Source organism: Gekko japonicus, unplaced genomic scaffold (assembly GCF_001447785.1).
Source record: "Gekko japonicus isolate JY-2015 unplaced genomic scaffold, Gekko_japonicus_V1.1 scaffold35, whole genome shotgun sequence".
NCBI lineage: Eukaryota > Metazoa > Chordata > Lepidosauria > Squamata > Gekkonidae > Gekko > Gekko japonicus.
This window is the reverse complement of record NW_015176453.1, coordinates 1438402-1459944: the sequence shown is the minus strand read 5'-3', so window position 1 is coordinate 1459944 and position 21543 is coordinate 1438402. Positions and strand designations below refer to the sequence as shown.

The 21543-nt window shown below is 43.4% G+C and overlaps 1 protein-coding gene across 1 annotated transcript in view; it reads right to left on the bottom strand.

The window, feature by feature from the left end:
- Positions 1–15174: 15174 nt before the first annotated feature.
- LOC107123617 (gamma-aminobutyric acid receptor subunit pi-like) overlaps positions 15175–21543 on the bottom strand; it is a 50805-nt gene continuing 44436 nt past the window's right edge. Inside the window, exons 8-9 of the mRNA XM_015426888.1 lie at positions 18911–19104; positions 15175–15480 (exon numbers count right to left, since the gene is read on the bottom strand). Coding sequence (XP_015282374.1) covers positions 15175–15480; positions 18911–19104 — 500 coding nt within the window. The remainder of the gene's footprint in view (positions 15481–18910; positions 19105–21543) is intronic.

Genomic DNA, 21543 nt, shown 5'->3' with positions numbered 1-21543 from the left:
CCCCATCTATTAAATTATTTTAAAATAGGACATTTCTGCCAGTTGCTGTCCTTTTTTCAATAAGAAGTTATGTGGTCAGCAGTGAAAGGTAAGTTGTGGTGGGCAGAGGCATGTGCTCCTTTGCCCATTGCATCCCAACTAAAAATAGGCAAGCATGTCCTGCTTTCTTCACATGAGAACATGACTACCAATCATTTTTCCCTAACAAGACTGACAGACCCGGCACTGGGAGGGGATTGTTTCTTTTTGGGAATTGGGGGGAAATGGTTCCTCACATTAGGTTCATTGTATGCTATGAGATGAAATCAAAATTTGAAGCTAAATCAAAGGAATGTTTAAGAGAGAAGACAAGAAATTGGATTTAAACCCCACCTTTCACTGCCTGAAGGAGTCTCAGAGTGGCTTTCCCTTCCCCACAACAAACACCCTGTGAGGTAAATGCGGCTGAGAGTGCTCTTTTGAGAATTGCTCTTGAGAGAACAGCTCTGAAAGAACTTGTGACTGACCCAAGGTCACACCAGCAGCTGCATGTAAAGGAGTGGGGAATCAAATCCGGTTCTCCCAGATTAGAGTCCGCACTCCTAACCACTACAACAAACTGGCTCTTTAAGACTGAAATAAGCCATAATAGAAGAGATCTCATACACACGCAGAAATAGTCCATTGTCTACTCTCCTTCATTAGGCTCAACCTGCTTGCTCAGCCCAAAGGAATGGTTTCCAGAAAGCTCTCTCTCTCCCTCTCTCTCCCCTTACCTAAAGCGGTGTTTCTTCCCAAGACTACCTTGCAGCCTCTCTATTAATTAGAAAATGGCCACACATATATGCCATGTTGTTGGCTCCTTCTCATTATACCTCTGCCAGATTTCTTCCAGGCATAACAAAATAGGAAGATGATAACTAAAATTACTGTAATCCCCTCAATGACCTAGATTGGCTGGGTGTCCAAGGCAACATTGAGGAACAGTGAATAATTTATTCAGGGACCATGCCAAGCATACAGTGGAAGAGGTAGCCATAGTTCCGTGGTAAAATGCATGCTTTACAGGCAGAAAATTCCTTTTCTCTCTGTAGTTTCTCCCAGTAAAAGGCTGCAGAGTATCAGGGCTGAGAAAGACAGCCAATCTAGATATTACTGGGCTTGATTACCCCATGATCATTCCCTTCACCCACATGCTTTGGATTGCTTTAAAAGTAGACATATAAAAGTATAAGAACATAAGAGAAGCCATGTTGGAGCATGCCAGTGGCTCATCCAGTACAACACTCTGTGTCACACAGTGGCCAAAACCCAGGTGCCATCAGGAGGTCCACCAGCAGGGCCAGAACGCCAGAAGCCTTCCCAATGTTGTCCCCCAAGAATACAGAGCATCACTGCCCCAGACATAGTGTTCCATCTATAAAGGTAAAGGTTCCCTTGCTCGAAAGTCAGTCGAATCCGACTCTAGGGTTGCAGTGCTCATCTCTGTTTCCAAGCCAAAGAGCCAGCGCTGTCCGAAGACGTTTCCGTGGTCATGTGGCCGGCATGACTAAACACCAAGGCACACGGAACGCTGTTACCTTCCCACCGAAGTGGTCCCTATTTATCTTGTTGCAATTTCTTGCTTTTGAACTGCTAGGTTGGCAGGAGCTGGAACTAGAGACGGGAGCTCACTCCATCATGCGGCACTGAACTGCTGAACTACTGACCTTCCACAGCCTGCAGTTCAACGTCTTAACCACTTGAGCCACCGCAGCTCCAGGTTCCATCTATACCTTATGGCTAATAGCTACTGATGGACCTCTGCTCTCTATATTTGTCTAATCCCCCCTTGAAGCTGTTGTAGCTGCCACCACTTCCGGCAGCAGTGGATTCCATGCGTTATTTACTCTTTGGGTGAAGAAGTATTTCTTTTTATCTGTTCTAAGCTTACTGCTCATTAATTTCATTGAGTGCCCACAAGTTTTTGTATTCTGAGAAAAATATTTTTTCTCTACCTTCTCTATCCCATTCATAATTGTGTTAACCTCTATCATGTCACCCCTCAGTCATCATTTCTCCAAGCTAAAGAGCCCTGATCTCTTTGACCTTTCTTCATAGGAAAGGTGTTCCATCTCCTTAATCATTTTAGTTGCCCTTTTCGGCACTTTTTCCAATGCTATAATATCTTTCTTGCGGTGCAGTGATCAGAACTGTACATGATATCCCAAATGAGGGCACGCCATAGATTTATACAGGGGCATGATGATACTGCTGATTTGTTTTCAATCCCCTTCCTAAGAATCCCCAGCATAGCATTTGCCCTTTTTCTTGCAGTTGCACACTGAGTCGACATTTTCAGTGAGTTATCTACCACAACTCCAAGATCTTTCTCCTAGTCAGGTACCGCCATTTCATGCCCCATCAACATAATGTATCAACTGAAGATCCCACAAAAGGAGGTAAAACTTGCACTCCAGTTCACACCTCTCTGCGCTTGTTGTGCTGTGATCTACGCCTATTCCTGAAGTGCAGCTCTGCAGTCTGCAGACAGGAGATTGACAGTGCAATCCCAAGCCCCACTGAGTAGAATTCTATAGGATTTTGAAGACTTGCTTTAGGATGGCAGTGCAAATATTTCAGTGCTCCCTTATACAATACAAAGCATCCTGTATGCACCGTTGTGTTGTAAGCAACAGCAGACACAATCTGACAAACCTCTATGCCTAACAAGGAACTATTTATATGTAAAAATTGGCTGAATGATCCAAAGCAAAACTTAGATTGGCACAATCAGCAACAAAACATTATTTTCCCTGTATACTGACAGGGCTCAGTTCTCGACCATTTCAGCATTCCAAGTTGATGGGTAGTTTGTTAATGAAATCTAAAGATCTCACTGTGCTAGGCCCAGTTCAGTCTAATGGTGTGTGCTTTTTTTGTAGTAGCAAACAGTCTCTGTCACTTGGTTGAAGCTCATTTGTGTAAAGTGCATATCACATATTCATAGGCTATGAAAAGACTAGGCAGTATAGAGTACATTAAATTCAAGCAGTAATTAAGTAAATTATGCACCATTGGGCAAAGCACACCTCCTGCATTCCCAAATACATCACTGTGGTGTGCTTCCTGATTAGGAGGAAGCAAATCCAGAGCAATGACTCATGCACAGACAAAACAAGCAGTGTCCTCAGAGGGCAGGGAAGTCTACTTCATCTCTGCACTGTGCAGAGCAAGGGAAGAAGAATGATCAAAACAATGAATCTTACAGAGACACGGTGTGTAGCTTCGTTTCCAGAGCTCATGGGAACCGTTAATTTATCTATTGCTCACAGCGTGCTATCTGTTCTTTCTGTACCTTTGGGGAGTTCATGCCATGTAGCCAATGAAATATATTCTTGAAAATAGGAGGTTTGCAACTCAGGTGGAGAGCTGTAAAACTTCACAAATTGGATGATCAGGCCAAATTACATGCACAGATTTGATTTGGCCCCATATGCTCAGCCTAGTGAGGTCTACTGCTCATCATCTGAATAGGGTTTTTGTTTGTTCCCAGCCATTCTTAACTCATTCTTCTGGAATATTGCAGCAGAGTCTCCAGTCTCCAGAGAGGAGTCTGACTTTACTAAATAAAGATGATCAGGGTGATTATAGTACACAGCAGCTGCAAAAGAGCAGCTGGTAAAGAGGAATGAGAAACACTGGCTGTTCCAGAATGACTTCAGAGTGTGTGGGTTTCAAAAAAATGAAATGAAATTAAGAGCCAAATTCATGAGCAAACTGGATGATCTTGCTTACACAGGCTTTTGGACAGAAAAAAATATTGCAAGGGCCCTGCAACACATATAATAAAGGCAAAGGGCTCACTGTAGCAGAGCTGCTGCAAAGACTTGCTGGGGGGAAGCTAACTGTGTAAATTTCCAGGACATCCTATGCCCTAATAAAGAAGAACCTCAATGAACATGTCCATAGTACTTTACTACTCAAGGTCTTGCAGCCATAAGTGTCTCCATGTCTGAACAAAACTACACAGCAGGGCTCACTTGGGTGAGAGGCAAAGGAACGTATATGGATATCAAGCAGTGGCTGGAAATTTGGCTACCCTTGTTTTAAATGAAGTATTTAAATGAAGTATCTGCAGAAGGAAGAAGTCAGAGACATTAAGGAAGGATAAACATATGACCGGGGGGGTTGTGGCACCTGCCGTCCAGAGGTCAGTGGACTGGCCATTTTACTTACTGGGAAAGTTCCCAGTGAGCCATTGCCCTGAAGGGCCAACTGGTAACCAGGACCAAGCAAAGCCAGCTGCAGCAGCTTCACCTCCGCTGCAAGAGTTGCTTGGCTCAGAGCCTTCAGCAGCAACAAAGATGGCAGTCCCCTCACTGATTGGTGGCAGTGCAGAAGGAAGTGATTGCTGAGTCAATACTGCTGCTTGTTGTTGTGGAACGGTATGAGCAGAATGACTCCTGCCACACTGCCCCGCACTAGTTCAGAGATTTTGTGGTTAGGCTAGAAGAGAGACTTGCTGATTCTGATCCTCTGGTAGGGTTGCCAACAGTGTTCCCTCTAAGCTGAGTTAGTGTGAGTTAGCTCACAGTTCTTTAGCCTCCAGCTCACACATTTTTGCCTAAGCTCAGGAAGGATGGCTCCAGAGCAAACTAATTTATGCAGTAGGCAAATTGCTTGCTCACAACTTTAATGCCAGCAGCTCACAAAGTAGAATTTTTGCTCACAAGACTCCACAGCTTAGAGGGAACACTGGTTGCCAAGTGGTCCCCAGGCAACAGAGATAAGTTCATCTGGAGAAAATGGCTGCTTTGGAAGGTGGACTCCATGGTGTTGAAGTCTCTCCCTCTCCAAACCCCACCCTCTTCAGGCTCCACCCCCAAAAACTCCAGGTATTTCACAACCCTATTCTCTGCTCTGCCCAATCGGACACATAAGTGCCACATTGGGCTTCAAATCAATAGATCAAAATGGTTCCGTGCGCCTTGGTGTTTAGTCACGCCGGCCACATGACCACGGAAACGTCTTCGGACAGCGTTGGCTCTTCGGCTTTGAAACGGAGATGAGCACCGCAACCCTAGAGTCGGATTCGACTGGCTTTCGAGCAAGGGAACCTTTACTTTTACCTTTTTTTTAACAAAGAAGAACATTCATAAGTCAGACCTGGAGCAGCTTCTGTACTTATTTAGCACTGGTGTCAGTGTAGATGGGCCTTGCATGGGTGGAATACAAGCTTCTCACAGATGTGAATGATTCAAGATGAGCAAGATATTAATCCTTTCTTATACAGCTGTGTTATTATGAACAAATGCTATGTTTGCACACATATTAATTGCTGTGAGAAGGTCAGAAAAATAAAATCCCTTTTGGATTTCAGCACTGACACTCTGCTCCTGCACTTAAAAGCACGAAAGCATTGGTTCATACAAACTAGCAAGCTTTTCAAAGGACTTTCTGGTTGCAGTTGCAAAGTGGGAGATCTAATCAAGTCAGATTGAATCTTTGCCACACATTATAGGCTGAGGACTTGAAACGGTCACTATAATAACAGAAAGCCATTTTATTAAATCCAATACATCACAAGGAAACATTCTTCAAAGCTGCCCCGTACCAAATGAACATGTAGAATGAAACAGTTGATCTGAGGGTGCCCTCTTCTGTTCTCTGGAGGTAGCTGCTGCTTCTTGCAGAAAATCATTCTGTAAAATATTCCTTATTTAATTTTAAAAGCTCATGTTTTTGTTTTTGTTTTGTTATGTCAGCTTTGGAAGAAAGACAAGAGTTCTCAGCTAGGAGGCCATCCTGTCTCTGGGCTATATCACTACAGACTACAAACGGGAGGTGTCGTTTATAAGAAGGGATGGTTTTTATACCCCACTTTCCTCTACCTTAAGGAATCTCAAAGCAGTTTACAATCACCTTGTCTTCACAACAGGCACCTTGTGAGGCAAGTGGGGCTGAGAGAGCTCTGAGAGAACTGTGACTGGCACAAGGGCACCCAGCAGGCTCTATGTGGAGGAGTGGGGAATCAAATCCAGTTCTCCAGATTCGAGTTCATCGCACCACAGTGCCCAAACAGCTAGAGGGGTCAATCTAGAGATAGGTGAGGCTGCTACCCTAGAACCCTTTTCCGTGACAGGCTATGTGAGAGGTTTTTTGTTTTCTATGGAGGGACATTTTATTATCTCTCTTATATATATTTGCCAAATGGTAGTGGCTTCTGACCTATGGGGTGGCGAGATTGCATGCGCTCCCTCAGCCATTGGCCCGGCGGCTACCAGTCAAGACTACTGGCATGCCACTGGCCGGGTGTGCTCCTCTTCCCCGCCCACTCCCCTTTCAGCCACTGTGCTCTGTGTCAGAAGCACTCTGTCTCCCAAGGAACATAGTTCTCTTGCTTAGCTCCTGAGTGTGGGACAAAGGTTTCCCTCAGTGGCTGTTGTGAGGACTCATAGGGTTGCCAGCTCCAGGTAAGGAAGCCAGTTTAAGGAAGCCAGAGTTTGGGGAGGGGAGAGGGGAAACCTCAGCTAAATAGAATGCCATAGAGGCCACCGGCCAAACCATTCTAACTTCTCCCTCAGTGGCTCTTGTTAGGCAACCATGCTTGGTTCTGCCAGTAAAGAGACAAAGGAACAAAACCCTTTCTACAGCTCTGTGAAAAACTCATTGGGCCCAGTCCTGAGTATGGTTGCCAGCTCCAGGCTTGGAAATTCCCGATGAGTCCCCCCCAAAAAAACGCTGCCCTCCACAGGACCCACCCCCCAAATCTCCTACTCAGAGCTGGGAAGCCTACTTTTCCCTCAGTGCCTGCTGCTGGTCAACCAAGCTTTCTGTCAGTAAAAGGCCCTTTCCACACCTATTTGGGCCTTGGGAGACAACTCATTGTGTCCTTCTACCCTGCTGACAGGCCCTTCCCCCCCATGTCAGCCAAGGCTAAATGAAGGTACATTGATGCTTGGCTGGGAAGGAGATAGGGTTGCCAACTCCAGGTGGAAAATTCCTGGAGATTTGAGGGATGGAGCGTGGAAAGGGTGAGGTTTGAGGTGGGATGGGACTTCAGACAGGTACAGTGCCATAGACTCTGCCCTCTAAACCAGCCGTTCCCTCATGGGGAACCACTGTTGCCAAAATCCAGCTGAGGGTTGGAGATCACTCAGAATTCCAACTGGTCTCCAGATGGCATTGATCAGTTCCCCTGGAGAAAATGGTGGACTCTGTGTCCTTATACCTTGCTGAGTTGGCCCCCCTATGACAGCCAAAGTTATGTGGCAGTCAGGGCTTCAGAGCATAGTGGGGGCTGCTGGTGAGGGGGAGATGGAAAGCTGATCAATGAGGGGGAAATGAAGGTAGGTTGATGCTTGGCTGGGAAGTAGATAGGGTTGCCAACTCCAGGTGGGAAAATCCTGGAGATTTGAGAGATGGAGCCTGGAGAGGGTGAAGTTTGAGAAGGAGTGGGGCCTCAGACAGGTACAATGCCATAGACTCTGCCCTCCAAACCAGCCATTCTGTAATGGGGAACCACTGTTGCCAATCTCCAGGTGGGGGCTAGAGATCACTCAGAATTACAAATGCTCTCCAGATGGCATTGATCCGTTCCCCTGGAGAAAATTTTGGACTCTGTGTCCTTGTACCCTGCTGAGGTTGCCATGGCAAATTGATTCTGCATGCCCACGGCCTTGGCACTCTCCCAGAGCCTCTTTCTAGCACTCATTGTATTTTATTTCCACAGTGGGCCTTATTCCTAATTTATTTATATCCCACTTTTTAATGTTTCAAGGAGGCTAAAAAAAACACAAATACCAAATAAAAGAACTGGTGCAAGGAACACAAAGGGCCTTCTTGTCTCTTTGTCCTCCTCTGCACTGATGTTTGTCTGAGTGAGAGAGGCCAGGCAGGCTAATGGAAGGTACTTCATTCTCTCTCCCAGTCTGTCCACCTCACATTACTGAGGCACATTATGGTTTACTTGCATATTTAGCAGATTGGGATACGTGGCTAGAACACCACTCTGCACAGGTCTGTACCATTGTCACTCCTGATTAAACCTGAAACACTGTGGCGCTCTTATAACACACCATGGCTAAGGTTGCCAAACTCCAGGTATTGGCTGAATATCTCCCAGAATCACAACTGGTCTCCAGGCTACAGAGGTCAGTTCCTCTGGAGAAAAGTGCTGCTTTGGAAGTCAGACTCTATGACATTGTACCCCACTGAGGTCCCTCCTCACCCCAGGCTCCACCTACAAAATCTCCTGGAATTTCCCAACATAGAGCTGGCAACTCTAAGCATGACAGAGTGGGGAAAGTGGCACATGGAAAAAAGAGTGAGGCCTGGAATCATTTCACAAAAAATATCGAAGTACAGTTAAAGATTATGTGGGCAATGTGGAGCTGAGGTATGCAAACAGCATTGGGTCCATGCTGAAATGTGTAAGGCTGAAACATCCTGCTGATTTGAGGGGGAAAGACTTCTACTACAACCCTGTGCACAATCGACACAGAAGTAGGTAAATATGTTGGCTTTTCTTAGCAAAAATCAGTGATAGCTGATAATATGTAAGGATGTTTGTGGCCAGACAGATTGTGAGCTTGTTAATGTTTAAATGATAGGAAAAAATGCCAGTTTCAATGTTTACTTTTAAAAATTAATGGTTGTCTTTGTTATCACAGAATCAGGTCCAGATAAATCACACTACTTACTGATAAATCAGCACATAGTTTAAGTTATTTGAAACTCAGTTCTGACTGGTCAGATTGATGCTCCCAATGCTGAATTCAGAAGCTCTATGCTGGATCCCCAAAGCCCCCCATATTTGCCTGCTATTTCTGCTGTAGTACCAAGTGACAAGTGAGCCACCTGGTGAGCCAGGTACAAGGAAATAAGGTGGGATATAAATATCTGAATATAAGGCACAGGAAACGTGATAAAATAAGGTTAAGTTTTTAAGAAGAAAGAATCTACTGCTTTCCTGCATCTTCTTTCCTCCCCTGCTGCATTGTGGGAAACCATGTTCCCAGGGTATAATGCATAACAATATTGGTACCAGCCTCCTTTGACTGCAAGGAGATCAAATCCATCAATCCTAAAAGAAGTCAACAATGACTGTTCCCTGGAAGGCCAGATACTGAAGCTGAAGCTCAAATCCTTTGGGCACCAAATGAGAAGGGAGCACTCACTGGAGAAGACCCTGATGCTGGGAAAGATTGAAGGTCAAAGAAGAAGGGAATGGCAAAGGATGAGATGGTGAGACAGTGTTTTCGATGCAATGAACATGAAATTAAGGAAATTCCGGAGCACAATGGAAGACAGGAGGGCCTGGCGTGATGTGGTCCAGTGGGTCCCGAAGAGTCGGACTCAACTGTGTGACTGAACAACAAAAAAAAGTGGGCAATGGGACAGGTGAAAGTCATCTCTGGGTTTTTCCATATTCTCATTTTCCTCACCTGTGTGTTTCTGTTGCTTTTAGGTTTTTTTCTGTTCCACAGGTGTTTTGCCCCCTCTAGTGGTTGATTCAATATTATATCGCTTTGTGTCTGACTTATCTCCCTGCAGATTTAAGCGGCAAGTTTTTATGCCGGCCTAAATTGATGTAATATCAAATTGACCACTAGAGGGAGCAAAACACATGCAAAACAGACCTCCCCCCACCCAAAGCAACAGGAACACACAAGTCAGGAAAATTGTGGAAAAGCCTTCTGATTCAGCCATTTTCTCCAGGAGAATTGATCTTGGAGATCTCCAGGTGCTGCCTGGAGGCTGGAAATACTAAGGGAAGGGCTAGGTTTGTTGAAGGACTTCAGTGAGGTATAATGCCATAGAGCTCACCCTCCAAAGCAACCATTTTCTCCATGGGGACTGATCTCTGTAGTCTGGAGACCAATTGTAATTCAGATATGTCCAGGCCTTCCCTTCCCCCCCAGCCAAAGCTGCTTCCTGTTTAACATTTTAACTGATTAACAGTTTAACTGACTCCCTGCTAATGCCTTATGGCACCAGTTCATAGCTTCCCCAGTGGCCAATGGGAGAGTAGGTGAGTCATCGCCAGCAGGGCTTGCCTTTGATATATATAGGATTCTGAAAATGTGAGAAAACTGTGCAAAATGTATGGATTTAGCAAAGTGAGATCAGAAAATAAAATAACTTTAAAAATCAGCTAAATAGGCTCTTAAATAGCTAAACAGAGGGACAAGAAATCTCTCCAAGTCATGTGATTGATACTGGCAAATTTTGTTGACTTCTAAATCATTCAGTAAATGATAAGAATGTATTTTGTTTTCTGCTGACTGTAGCAAGCATTTTAAGGGTCTTCAGAGTTGATATATTCAAGACTGGTTCTCTAGTTAAGTCACCCAAATGACCACTTGGGGGAATACAAGGTGGAAGGTATCACAGTAAGTATTGGTAAGCTGCGGTGGCTCAAGTGGCTAAGACGCTGAACTGCAGGCTGTGGAAGGTCAGTAGTTCAGCAGTTCGAGACCCGGGTGCCGCATGACGGGGTGAGCTCCTGTCTCTAGTTCCAGCTCCTGCCAACCTAGCAGTTCGAAAGCAAGAAATTGCAAGTAGATAAATAGGTACCGCTTTGGTGGGAAGGTAACAGCGTTCCGTGCACCTTGGTGTTTAGTCATGCCGGCCACATGACCACGGATATGTCTTCGGACAGCGCTGGCTCTTCGGCTTGGAAACGGAGATGAGCACCGCAACCCTAGAGTCGGAAACGGAGATGAGCACCGCAACCCTAGAGTTGGATTCGACTGGCTTTCGAGCAAGGGAACCTTTACCTTTACCTTTATCACAGTATTATAGGGGCTTGGCCCAGCCATTAGTGGCCAAGGTGATATCAGTAGCCACTTGGTAGCCCAAGTCAGTGGCTACCCAGGAGGCAATCAGTGTACCTTGTATGGGGTCACAAAACACTTTGAACTGACCCTGAATAAATAGCTCCTTTGCATGGTCAATGTGCAATCCTTCAGATAAAGAATTCCTTGAATTAAATTAGTGATGCTTCACCGGTTGCTTTTTTTTGGCTAAGAGATTAACATTAGCCTCACCACAGGCAAGTAAAACAATGTGTGAACAGCCATGCAAATAAGTGTCTGTTCTCTGCATTGTGAACCTGAGTACATGTGACAACCTGTTATGAAGTTAAAGAGACCCTGTTTTTCCCCCATGTAGTGCAATCCCTACCACTTTGAATATCTGTTTACAAAAATAACTTGCGTAACATTCCTCTGTACACCGATGTATGGCGCTTCTTAAAGAGGCGTGTCTCAACAATTCTTATCTTGCTTTGCAGATAAGAGCTTGGGAGGAAACCATGGTTCCCACTCTTGCACAGTAAGGAGAGCCCTTTCTCATATTTGTCAACAACATTGTGATAATTAGTTTGTGCAGCAACCTACTTAATCATCTCAGCAGATTACCTGCTGTTCACAGCTTTCTGAGGATTCAGGACGCAATTCTTTGAGGGAGACTTCCGTAGATTTGAATTGTCTCCTGGAGTTTGGCTGATCTTGCTCATATCAACTAATTAGGGACTGTATGCATCACATTTTTAACAAAAACAATTAACTCCATGATATATATTCCTGTCACAGTCTAGTTAGCCATGTTGTATCTGAAGTACTGTGAGAAAAAGCTCAATGCTATGTTTCCACTAATGAGAATGCACAAGCTGAACAAAGATGGCTTCTGTACACAGCCGATAAAAATGTGATTCTATGAAGGGATAAATGGGATCTACCCTCTTTTTAAAATAGCACAAAGTCAATTCTTCCAAAATGGCAAGGAATTTCCCTCCCTTGTCATATGGGTTAATAGTAGAAAACAGAAGGGAAGAACCTTAAGGACATTGATTTTCCCCCCTTTCCCCAGACTTGGTTATATAGAAGAGGAGGAGGGATTTTGTGTATGTCCCATGATGCCTGAGGAAGAAGAGGATACTGCAATAATGGGAAGAAAATGATCTTGATAAATGTCAGTTCTACAGGAAGCTGATAGAAAGGCTAAAAGCCAAGAAGGGCTAAGTAACGGGGGTGGGGGAATCACAGAGATCTCTTACATGCAGGTGAAGAACAACTGCGAAAGGCCAACATTATCTTAGCAGTTCAGAAACTAGGAAGTCCCCATAGTCTCCTAACCAGACATTGGGCCATGTAAGAAGAAACCAGAGGTTTGTTACACAAATACAAGCAGGCTGTGGGACCAGTGGGGGGGGGGGCTGTGAAAATTGTTGCTTATTTTAAGAGATTCAGCATCTAGGAAGGGCCCAAGGTCTCTTGACCATATAATGGGTGTACAACAGAATCAGCATGCACCTTTATCAATTTATCAGTTTTCCTGGACAAAAGACATACTCTGCAGTTTCTGATACTCTATTTATTGGTTTAATTTAACACCCCACTTTTTGGTGTGACTTAGATCCACTCATACTGTAATCTGAGGTAAAGTTTAATCCATGGCTTCAATAGAAGGGTGTAATTGGGTTTAGGATTGCACTTTGAGTGAATGGCAAAAAAAATAGAATTGACTTATAATACAAACAAATAAATAGGGAAATAGTGTAAGAACTTTAATTGGGGTTTTTATTTATTTATTTATTTATTAAAACATTTATATCTCACCTTTCCTCATGGTTCAAGGAGACTTACAATAATAGTGGAAAAGATTCAGTTAAAACCACAACAGCAAACCTCAGCTCTCTCCCACCCACCCCCACCCCCATTAAAAGAAGCCTGCCTTCAAACAGCAGGCCCTGCAGTGCCTCCTGAAAATTTCCAAAGAAGGGGCCTCCTCACCTTTTCAGGGTGCCCCTTCCACAGAGCCAGAGCCAGAGCCATGATGGAAAAGGCCTGGACTCTGGTCAGTGCCAGACAGGCCACCCTAACTGGTAGGACAGCCAACAGAACAGTGAGTTTCTTATACCAATTTAATATCCCTTTTATATCTCTTGAAACCATATTGACACGTGTTTGTGACTGAACCTACAATTGCACAATAGATGTAAGTTTGAATTTCCTATGGAAAGAAAAATATCAACAGGTTCTCGGTAATCAATAAACATTGCAACACTGTTTACTTTTTAAATTAATCCATCATCGTAAACATAGCAAATTGCTTTAGGAGAGATGTCAGGTAATTAATAGCCTTCCTCTAGCGTTGTCTGAGACGGGCTTTCCATTTAAACTTATCCACACATCTAATCAGGAAGAGAGCATAGTTAATTAGTGCCATTTACGGTGCACAGAATGAAATGGATAGGCAAAGTAGCGTCTTCATAACTATTCTAAAATCGTCTGCTCTTTCATTTGTTAGATCTATTAGGCAATTACATTTCAAGAAGGTCTGAAAGTCACCTTGGTTAGATTATTTAAAATTACAGGTACTATCTCTGCTCCAGGTGTAACAAACAGGAGGGCTTCATATTTGGTGGGAGGATTGCAAAATAGGGTTGGGTTGGATTGGATCCTGCCATGCAGTTTCCACTGAGAGAAGGAAGTTCTATTAGCAGAGCAGGATATCTTATGATCTAGTGCTGGTCCTCTTTGGATGTGTGCAAAAAAAAAGGGAACATATTTATCCCTTTAGGAACTTGAGTATAGCAGCTGAGTTATTACTGGCACAAAACTGGGCACAAAATCATTGTCTACAGCAGGCAATTGACTGCCAAAATGATGTTTTAGTATGCTTATGGAGAAGCTTACAACATATCAACACCTGTGGCCAAGACAATTTATTCTCAAAACATATTTATTCAAAATGTGCAGCCATTTATTTAATAACTGAAAGAGATTAAATCTGAATGTGGACGACTAGAAATATTGCCATGTGCATAATAACTATTTATGATGATACTGTGTATTCGTGGTTCTAACAATTGAGAATACCTTTTTTCCCCTTTTTAATATATTACCACGTAACTTAACTTTAATGTTCTAAGCAGAAATAACAACTGCGGGAAGTAACAGAAATAAGATGGAAATCCTATCCTCCACCCCTTGCTGCCAAGCCCAGCGTGTTTCTAGACCTCTGCAGACATCTCCAGGCCCGGCCATGGCAGCTGCCGTGTCTGCGTGCAGACATTGCTGCCACCATGGCAGATCCTGGTCTCTGCCACTGCAGCCAGTCCCCGATTGGCTCCCAGACTCCTCTCCTAACTCTGTAGAACAAAAGTACTTTCAACGGACAATGCAGACAACACTCTTTTATTTTTATTTTTGGGGGGGGGGGTTTAAACCCCCAGGTATTTTTTTAATCTGTCAGATTTTCCTGCAAACAACCCAAGTTTGCAGAACTATCTCTTTTGGGTCAGTGTGGGTCCAATTCACAGATTTAGATATCTGCAGATTGGTTCACATCTGACTATTACAATATAACAGTTTAAGCATGACAACATTGCTATAGAGAGGCATAAACTATCTCTAATGGAACTTTCCTTGAATCAAAAATTTGAGTTTAGTTATGAAAGAAGGGAAGGAAGGGATATAGAAAGATTGAAAATGCAAGATGTTAAAATAAATATTCTATTAGAGAAATGACAGACACCTGGATATTTGTTTGCCAGGGGGAAGAAACACATTTTTAGTGAAAGTATTTTCCACATTATTCTTCCAATAGTTTCTGCACAGTAATCCTTTAATGCCTGGGGTAGTTTTCAGCAAACATGGAATGTTTCTAATTATTTGTGTGCTTACAAAGAACTGTATGTCACATTGGTTTGCATTTGTAAGTCAGATCTTCAAATTACCGACTTAAGTTTAGTTTAATCAGCACTGATACAGTTCTGCAAGGTAATATTCTTGAAGGCCTATTCATTATTAACAACGCCAAGTGGACTATCATATGAGAATATGAGAAAAAAAATATTTTCTGCTTTTATTTTCCAACATACCCAAACACATCCAGAAACTAGCATTAAGCCGCATTGTACAAAGTTTAACAAGTAGCTTTTTAAAAAAGGGTTTTCTGCCATTCAGCAAAGCAGAATAAGTGGCATGCTAAATCCGAGGTCAATGTCAAAACACATGCATTGAACAGATGACCAGCAACAGATTTTATACTACAGTCATTTTAACAGATGGATGGTAATTTGATTAGAAATCCAATAGACCTCATCAATTAAATGACAAAACAAGATGATCCTAATGCACTGCAGAGCCTGTGCACTTTCCCCCTCATAGTCAGCGTACCTTTTCAGAACAGATTTTTAAAAGCTTAGAAACACAAATAATATACCCAATAAAAAACATTTATGATGATAAACAATAATGGAAAAGAAATCCGGGCATAATTGTCTATGTGATAGGGGTTTTTAACATGGAAACAGTTAAATATAAAGAGAAGTCCTTTCATCATTGTTGGGGAACGACGTCTTCTGTGTTGAGTTTTCTCCTCTTTTCTGCCAAGGGGTCTTTTGGCCGACTTGTCTGGATCAGCCTTGCTAATCTTATCAGCCTTGCAACTGTTGGCTATTGCTGACAGGACTCCATTGATCTCCTCCTCAGCTTCTTCATCCTCTTCCTGGTAGGAAAGCACAGAGAGCCACCGTCACAAATTACAACACAGGCTTAGTTTAAGCACTGAGAAAATACTTCCTCGGGATGCCGGTTATGACAGGGGCACACCTTCGGCAGCAAGGGCGGGCCTCCAAGCTTTAGCCAACTTGATGTAAGACCTGCTTCGGATTCTCAGCGGGACCCACGCAAACGCAGATAGGGGGCACAGTCAAGAAGGGATCTGTGTGAAGGCACAGATTTCATGAACTAGTATCGTTATGTGAAAACGATACATAACATTTGCACAATCATAGCCTCTCATAAAAGCCATCTGCTTCTGACCTCTCTAATCTCTGGGACCAGGCAGACAGGACCCAGATGGGGAGAGAAAACTCTCTGATGAATAAAGCCATGCTTGTGAGTTTCTACAGGCATCTTTCTAGAAAAACAAACCACTATTAGCTAGTATTTATACACCACGTCTGAACGTTCCGCGCACTTCACAGATATGATCTTATACACCAGCCTTATAAAGTAGGGCAATATTCTAACCTCCAGTTTATTGACTGAGCAGAGGCTGAGAGAGAATATCTTACTCAAGGCTAGAGAGCGAGTTCATTTCACAGACAAGACTTGAATCAGGCACCAAGCCCGTAGCTATGGTGGGGGCTTTTGGGGGCTCCGCCCCCTTTCTTAAAGGCACAGCCCCACAGGAATTTCTCCTGTAAATGTTTTCAATAAGCAGAGTGGGGTGCTTTAGCTGACTAATGTCTGCACTGAGCAAGGGGGTTGGAGTAGATGAGCTCTAGAATCCCTTCTAACTCTGTGTCAAGAAACTGGTCTCCTTTAAGAGAGTTTTTCTGCCTAAGTGTTAGCCTTCTTGACTATAGAAGTCATCACCCCCACCTGCTGGCTTGTTATCTGAATTTCTGCTTAGGCTGGCAGAAGTGATTAACTTGCAGCAGCTGAGAACTGTCATCTAAAGTTGCTGGCAGCTTACATTTTAGAGATCTATCCTGGTAACAGCTTTCTACTGGTTAAATGGCTTTGCTTTCTGCGCTGAGAACTTCTGCCCCATGAGAAAAAAATTGTCCCACAAGCCACAAAATCCTGGCTACGGGCCTGCCAGGCACTTCCTGACTTCTCACCCATTGCCCTTATGCTATACCAGCTAACCCCCTGTTGGACCTGTTTATATTCCTAGAGAGACCACACTTCAAAAAAGAATCCCAGCTCAGATTTAGTCCTGATACTGCCTCCTGGCCTGTTCTCATAATTCCTGCCCATATATTGCTCAGTTTTAAAATGTTATTGCATCGGCCATTACAAGCTCAATCAATTTCCTGGAGCATTACAGAAGCTAACTGCTGGCACCCTTTCCCCTCTTCATTGCTTAAAATCCTGCTTGTGAGCTCATTCATTTGGAATGCAGTCTTATTTATTACTTGTAGGATGCTAGGATGAATTCAAGGGCCACTATGTGAAATTGAACATATCATGGCAATAAATGAGCCTTAATTCCACATAGCTGCACCATGCCAGTGATTTTTTTTAAAGTTGGGATATTGAAGTTTCATCGTGTGCAGAAAATCTCCTCCTTCTATAGTGGCTTCCCCACTCATAGCAATGAGTGTGCATGCCTTACCCTAGGCACACGAATCTACTCCCTGTATGCTCAGCTATTTTCAGTGGGTTTAGACTGCACTGTAAGAACATCTATGCTCAGTTCACTGATTTTGCACTCCACTCATGAATGTTCTTGCAGTAGAAGGGAAAAGCCAGAACAGTTTCACTTGTGATCTTCTGTTATGGCACAGTTCTTGGATCTGGCATTTCAGGAGGGAATAAAATAGAGGAAAGCCTAGAGATGAAACCACCGTTCCAACCAGGAAAATGTGCCGATGATCATCCTAACAAATTCTAAAAAATAAAGAGTTTTATCTGGGTGTTTGTGTGGATGTGCCGTTAACATGCCCTTTTTAAAAAGGTGAAAACAGTAACATTTCTAGCACGCTGCAGGTTTATTGCACTGCAGACAAGAATATAATACACATATTATTTTCCTTCAGAAGGTTTCAGCAAGTCGTTTGCAGGTGGCTGATGCTTCATTAGGATGTTTTTAGCTCTTTTTACGTTCCCTAAGAGGGAGCTAAAGCCGTGTGTGAAAAATGCAGTGTCTGGCATTGTACATCGCAGCTCCTCGTTTGTATGATATTATCTACTCTTCTCCAAGGGAGCTTAACAAGATGTGTTTTTTTAGCACAAGCTTACTTATCGTATTGCCCTTGCGAAAAGAAGAAAGAGAGTCTATAAGAGAACTATAAACACCTATCTGCTTTACAAATCTGAGTACCAGGGGAAATCTGAAAGGGCTGCCAAGGGGCTGAGAGGGAAGGAAAAACGTTTGAAGTGTTTTACATTATGAAAGTCAACCTTGCACTTCAAGACGGATCTCCACGCTGAGTGTATTTTAAAAAGCAATGTTTTACTCATCTTTCAGACCCTTCTTTTAAGGAATGAATAGCAAGCAGGTGGTAATAATGAATTGATATTTTTAAAAAATCATTTGCAGCATCTACAGAAAGCAACTGCATGACAGCTGAAACCTACTGGAAATAGAATCCACTGCTGCTTGTGGTTCCTATTAATGGGTGCATTTGTTCAAGAGGGAGAAACGATGTTGCCTGTCCAGAAAACCACCACTGCTCGGTATTTTCAGGATTTCCTATGCAGTGAGTGTCAAGATATTTAAACAGTCTAGCAATTCTTACTCCAACTCTAGTTAAAAACATGTTTAAGTCACTATGATATGTAACAGCGGCAATGAACTTCACTTGTTATGTAATGCTTTCCATGCTTCACATCAATAGCACACTTTTCCCTGTTCTCTGTTTCTGTCCTATTATTAAGGATCTGGAAGGGGTCAGGAAGGGATTTTCCTCCAGGCCAGGTTGGCCTAGGGATCCTGGAGGTTTTTATGCCTTCTTTGGGAAGGCAGGTAGCTGTTAATTTCCTGCAGAGGAGTTGGAATGGATGACTCTTGGGGTCCCTTCCAGCTCTATGTTTCTATGACACTGGCTGATTCTAGGGGTTACAATGCAATCCTAGACCCTTCTAAGTCCCCTGAAGTCAATGGGCTTTGCATTTGTCCACCGTGTGTCCTTGTGTACAGGGCACATGCCATCCCTCCAAGTAGCATGAGATTTCAAGATGTTGCTGTGACCAAAATCCACAAGGTACTGCACCACACAGCGTGGTTTCTTGCACATCATGATAATTGGCAGATGCTTTGGAAAAGCTCACACAAATGGGGGAGGGGAGTAGCAGGGTTGTGGTAACAAGTTAGTCAACGATGGAATCAGGCTATCTACATGGCACAGAAAGTAATGGAGAGAAGGGTTGTGGAAAAGGTGGAGGCAACTGGCACATGGGAAAATTTGAAGTATCACAGGTACCTTGGTGAGTTTCTTCACACCAGATCGATTAAAGGTACAGAAGTGAGCCACAGCATACTCCAGTAATGCCCCAAAGATGAAGGTAAAACAAATGCCCAAATACACATCAATTGCCTTGATGAAGCAGTTAGCATTCGGAAGGGATGTCCGAGCTCCCATCATAAGGGTTGTCATAGTGAGTACCGTTGTAACACCTATGAAAAATGAGAAATCAGTAGTGATCTTGCAGGGCTGTTAGCCATCACACAGACTGCTTCTTTTGGATAGCAGCTGATCATGATTTCAAGGACTATGTAACTGTTGTTCACTAATTTTCCCCAAGATCCAACCAGAATAAAGTATACTTTCGCTAAAAATCTAGAGGAGACTGTTCTCGTCCACAGCTGAAAACATGAAAAGGAACCAGAATGTACCATGCTAGACTTTGCACATGCGAAGCATCTATTCTCCAGGGCCTCTCAGCAGCTCTTTGTGCAAAGTTAGCACCATCTAGGAGGATATTGCACTGGTATGCTAATATTGTACAGGCAGCCACTTTACACATGAAACAGCCCAGGTTAAATTAGATATTGCATGTGTATGTTCTTTCCAGCTATGCAAAGGCATACGTATGTATTCTTTTGGACTATCAGTATCACATTTTGAGCAGGCCCTGCTCTGAGGAATAATCTATTTCATCATTGTGAATTTGCACGAAAACCCCCCAGACATATTCTGAAATGCAAAGAGCAAATATTTTTAACCACTCCTATTCCAGTCATTGTTTCACTTTCACTGCAGTTGTGCCAGGGGTCTTGTTGTAGAAAAACGAAAACCCCCCAGACATATTCTGAAATGCAAAGAGCAAATATTTTTAACCACTCCTATTCCAGTCATTGTTTCACTTTCACTGCAGTTGTGCCATTTTAATAAGGCAGCAAATATACAGATTTTTATATGCATGCCCTTCAACAGTGTGTGTGTCTTCTGAAGTGTGTTTGTCTGCACAGGCTTCTGTAACACTTTCTACTTCTGGCCCTTCACACAGTGATAGAAATATAGAAACTGAAGATGGGTGAACTTATATTATCAGGATCCTGAAACAGTTCAGACACTAATTTTTTTAGCCACCCAATTAGGGTTGCCAGGTCCCCCACCCGGGTCGCCACCAGGGGATGAAGGCATAGGGTTGCAAGATCCAGGTAGGGAAACTCCTAGAGATTTGAGGATGGAACCTGGAGAGGACAGGGACCTCAGTGGGGTATAATGCCATAGAGTTCACCCTCCAATGGATCCATTTTCTCCAGGAGAACTGATCTCTGCAGTCTAAAGATAAGCTGCAATTCTGGGGGATCCCCAGGTCTTACCTGGAAACTGGCATCCCTACCACACATCCAAACCACATTCAAGCTTACACCAAGTGCCCCTGTTTGCTTGCCACCTCAGGTGCTCCGGGGCCGCCTCCTGGTTTGAGCTTTCCCTTTAAACTCTCTGATCAGACACAATGTGGACCTGATCTTTTCAGTGGTAGCACCCATTCTTTCTGCTTTCTATATATAAGAAATGCAATGCCATTCTCTTCAGGTGGGCAATCGGCAGCTGAGAATTCTTAACTGGAGGGAAAGTGTGTAGGTGTTTGAAGAGACTCGCCAAGCCAAATGTGAACAATGAGGTTGTGTGTGTGTGGAACATTTCCTAATTGTTATGCGTCCTATGCACTCTCCACTCCACACAGTCTTCTGCTTATCTGAAACAGTACTCACACTGCTTTGTTCAAACCACAGCAGGGAAATCATTCATTCTAAGGAGGTTTCCTTCATATGGTTAGAATTGGTCTATACACAATGAGTGCTGTTTCAACATATATAGCTGAGTTTGGTTCTCTGGTGGCAACTATACCACAAGGATAGCATATGAATTGGGCTTGGTGAGGCTGTCACTCAAAAAGTTGGCTGGTTTTTGCTATTCTGAGCTTTTCCTTCTGCAGTGTGTTTGTATGAGACTGGGCCACAGGTCAAAGCCTGGCTGTGTGTAACAGATGCTCACCTGAGCATCTCCTTTCCACATCTTTTTTTAAAAAATATTTATAAATTATAACAACATATCATAGCATAGAGTACTGAGCATGCATTAATAGTAATAAAACAGGGCAAATGATTATACAAGCAGCAGTAACAACAGAGCAAGAAGGCTTTTTTATAACTGGAGAAAGAGAAGATTTACAGTTTGAGAGTTAACCCTCTTCTCTCCCAATAAACAGCAGAATATTTAAGAAGTCTAGTCAGCAGTGAAGCCGTAGCATGACTCCCTTCCTTGGGAAATAAATTATTCCTACTCCTTTGACCTGTGTGTGGCACTCACCCTCTCCCCTTTCTCAGAGGGCAGGAAAAGGCAAGTCACTCTGGCCTTTCCAGGGGTGGGAAGGAGACCTATGGGATTCTAAATGGTCAGAGATGTCCCAGAAACAGAAACTTGTTAGCTTTATACATACACTAGGAAAAAGGCTTGTTGTGGAAATAAATACAACGGCCTCTAGAAAGAGGCTCTGGGTGGGTGCCCTGGCCTTGGACACTCAGTGTCAATTTGCTGTGGAGACCTCAGCAGGGTATAATGACACTGAGTCCACCATTTTCTCCAGAGGAACTGATCTCTGC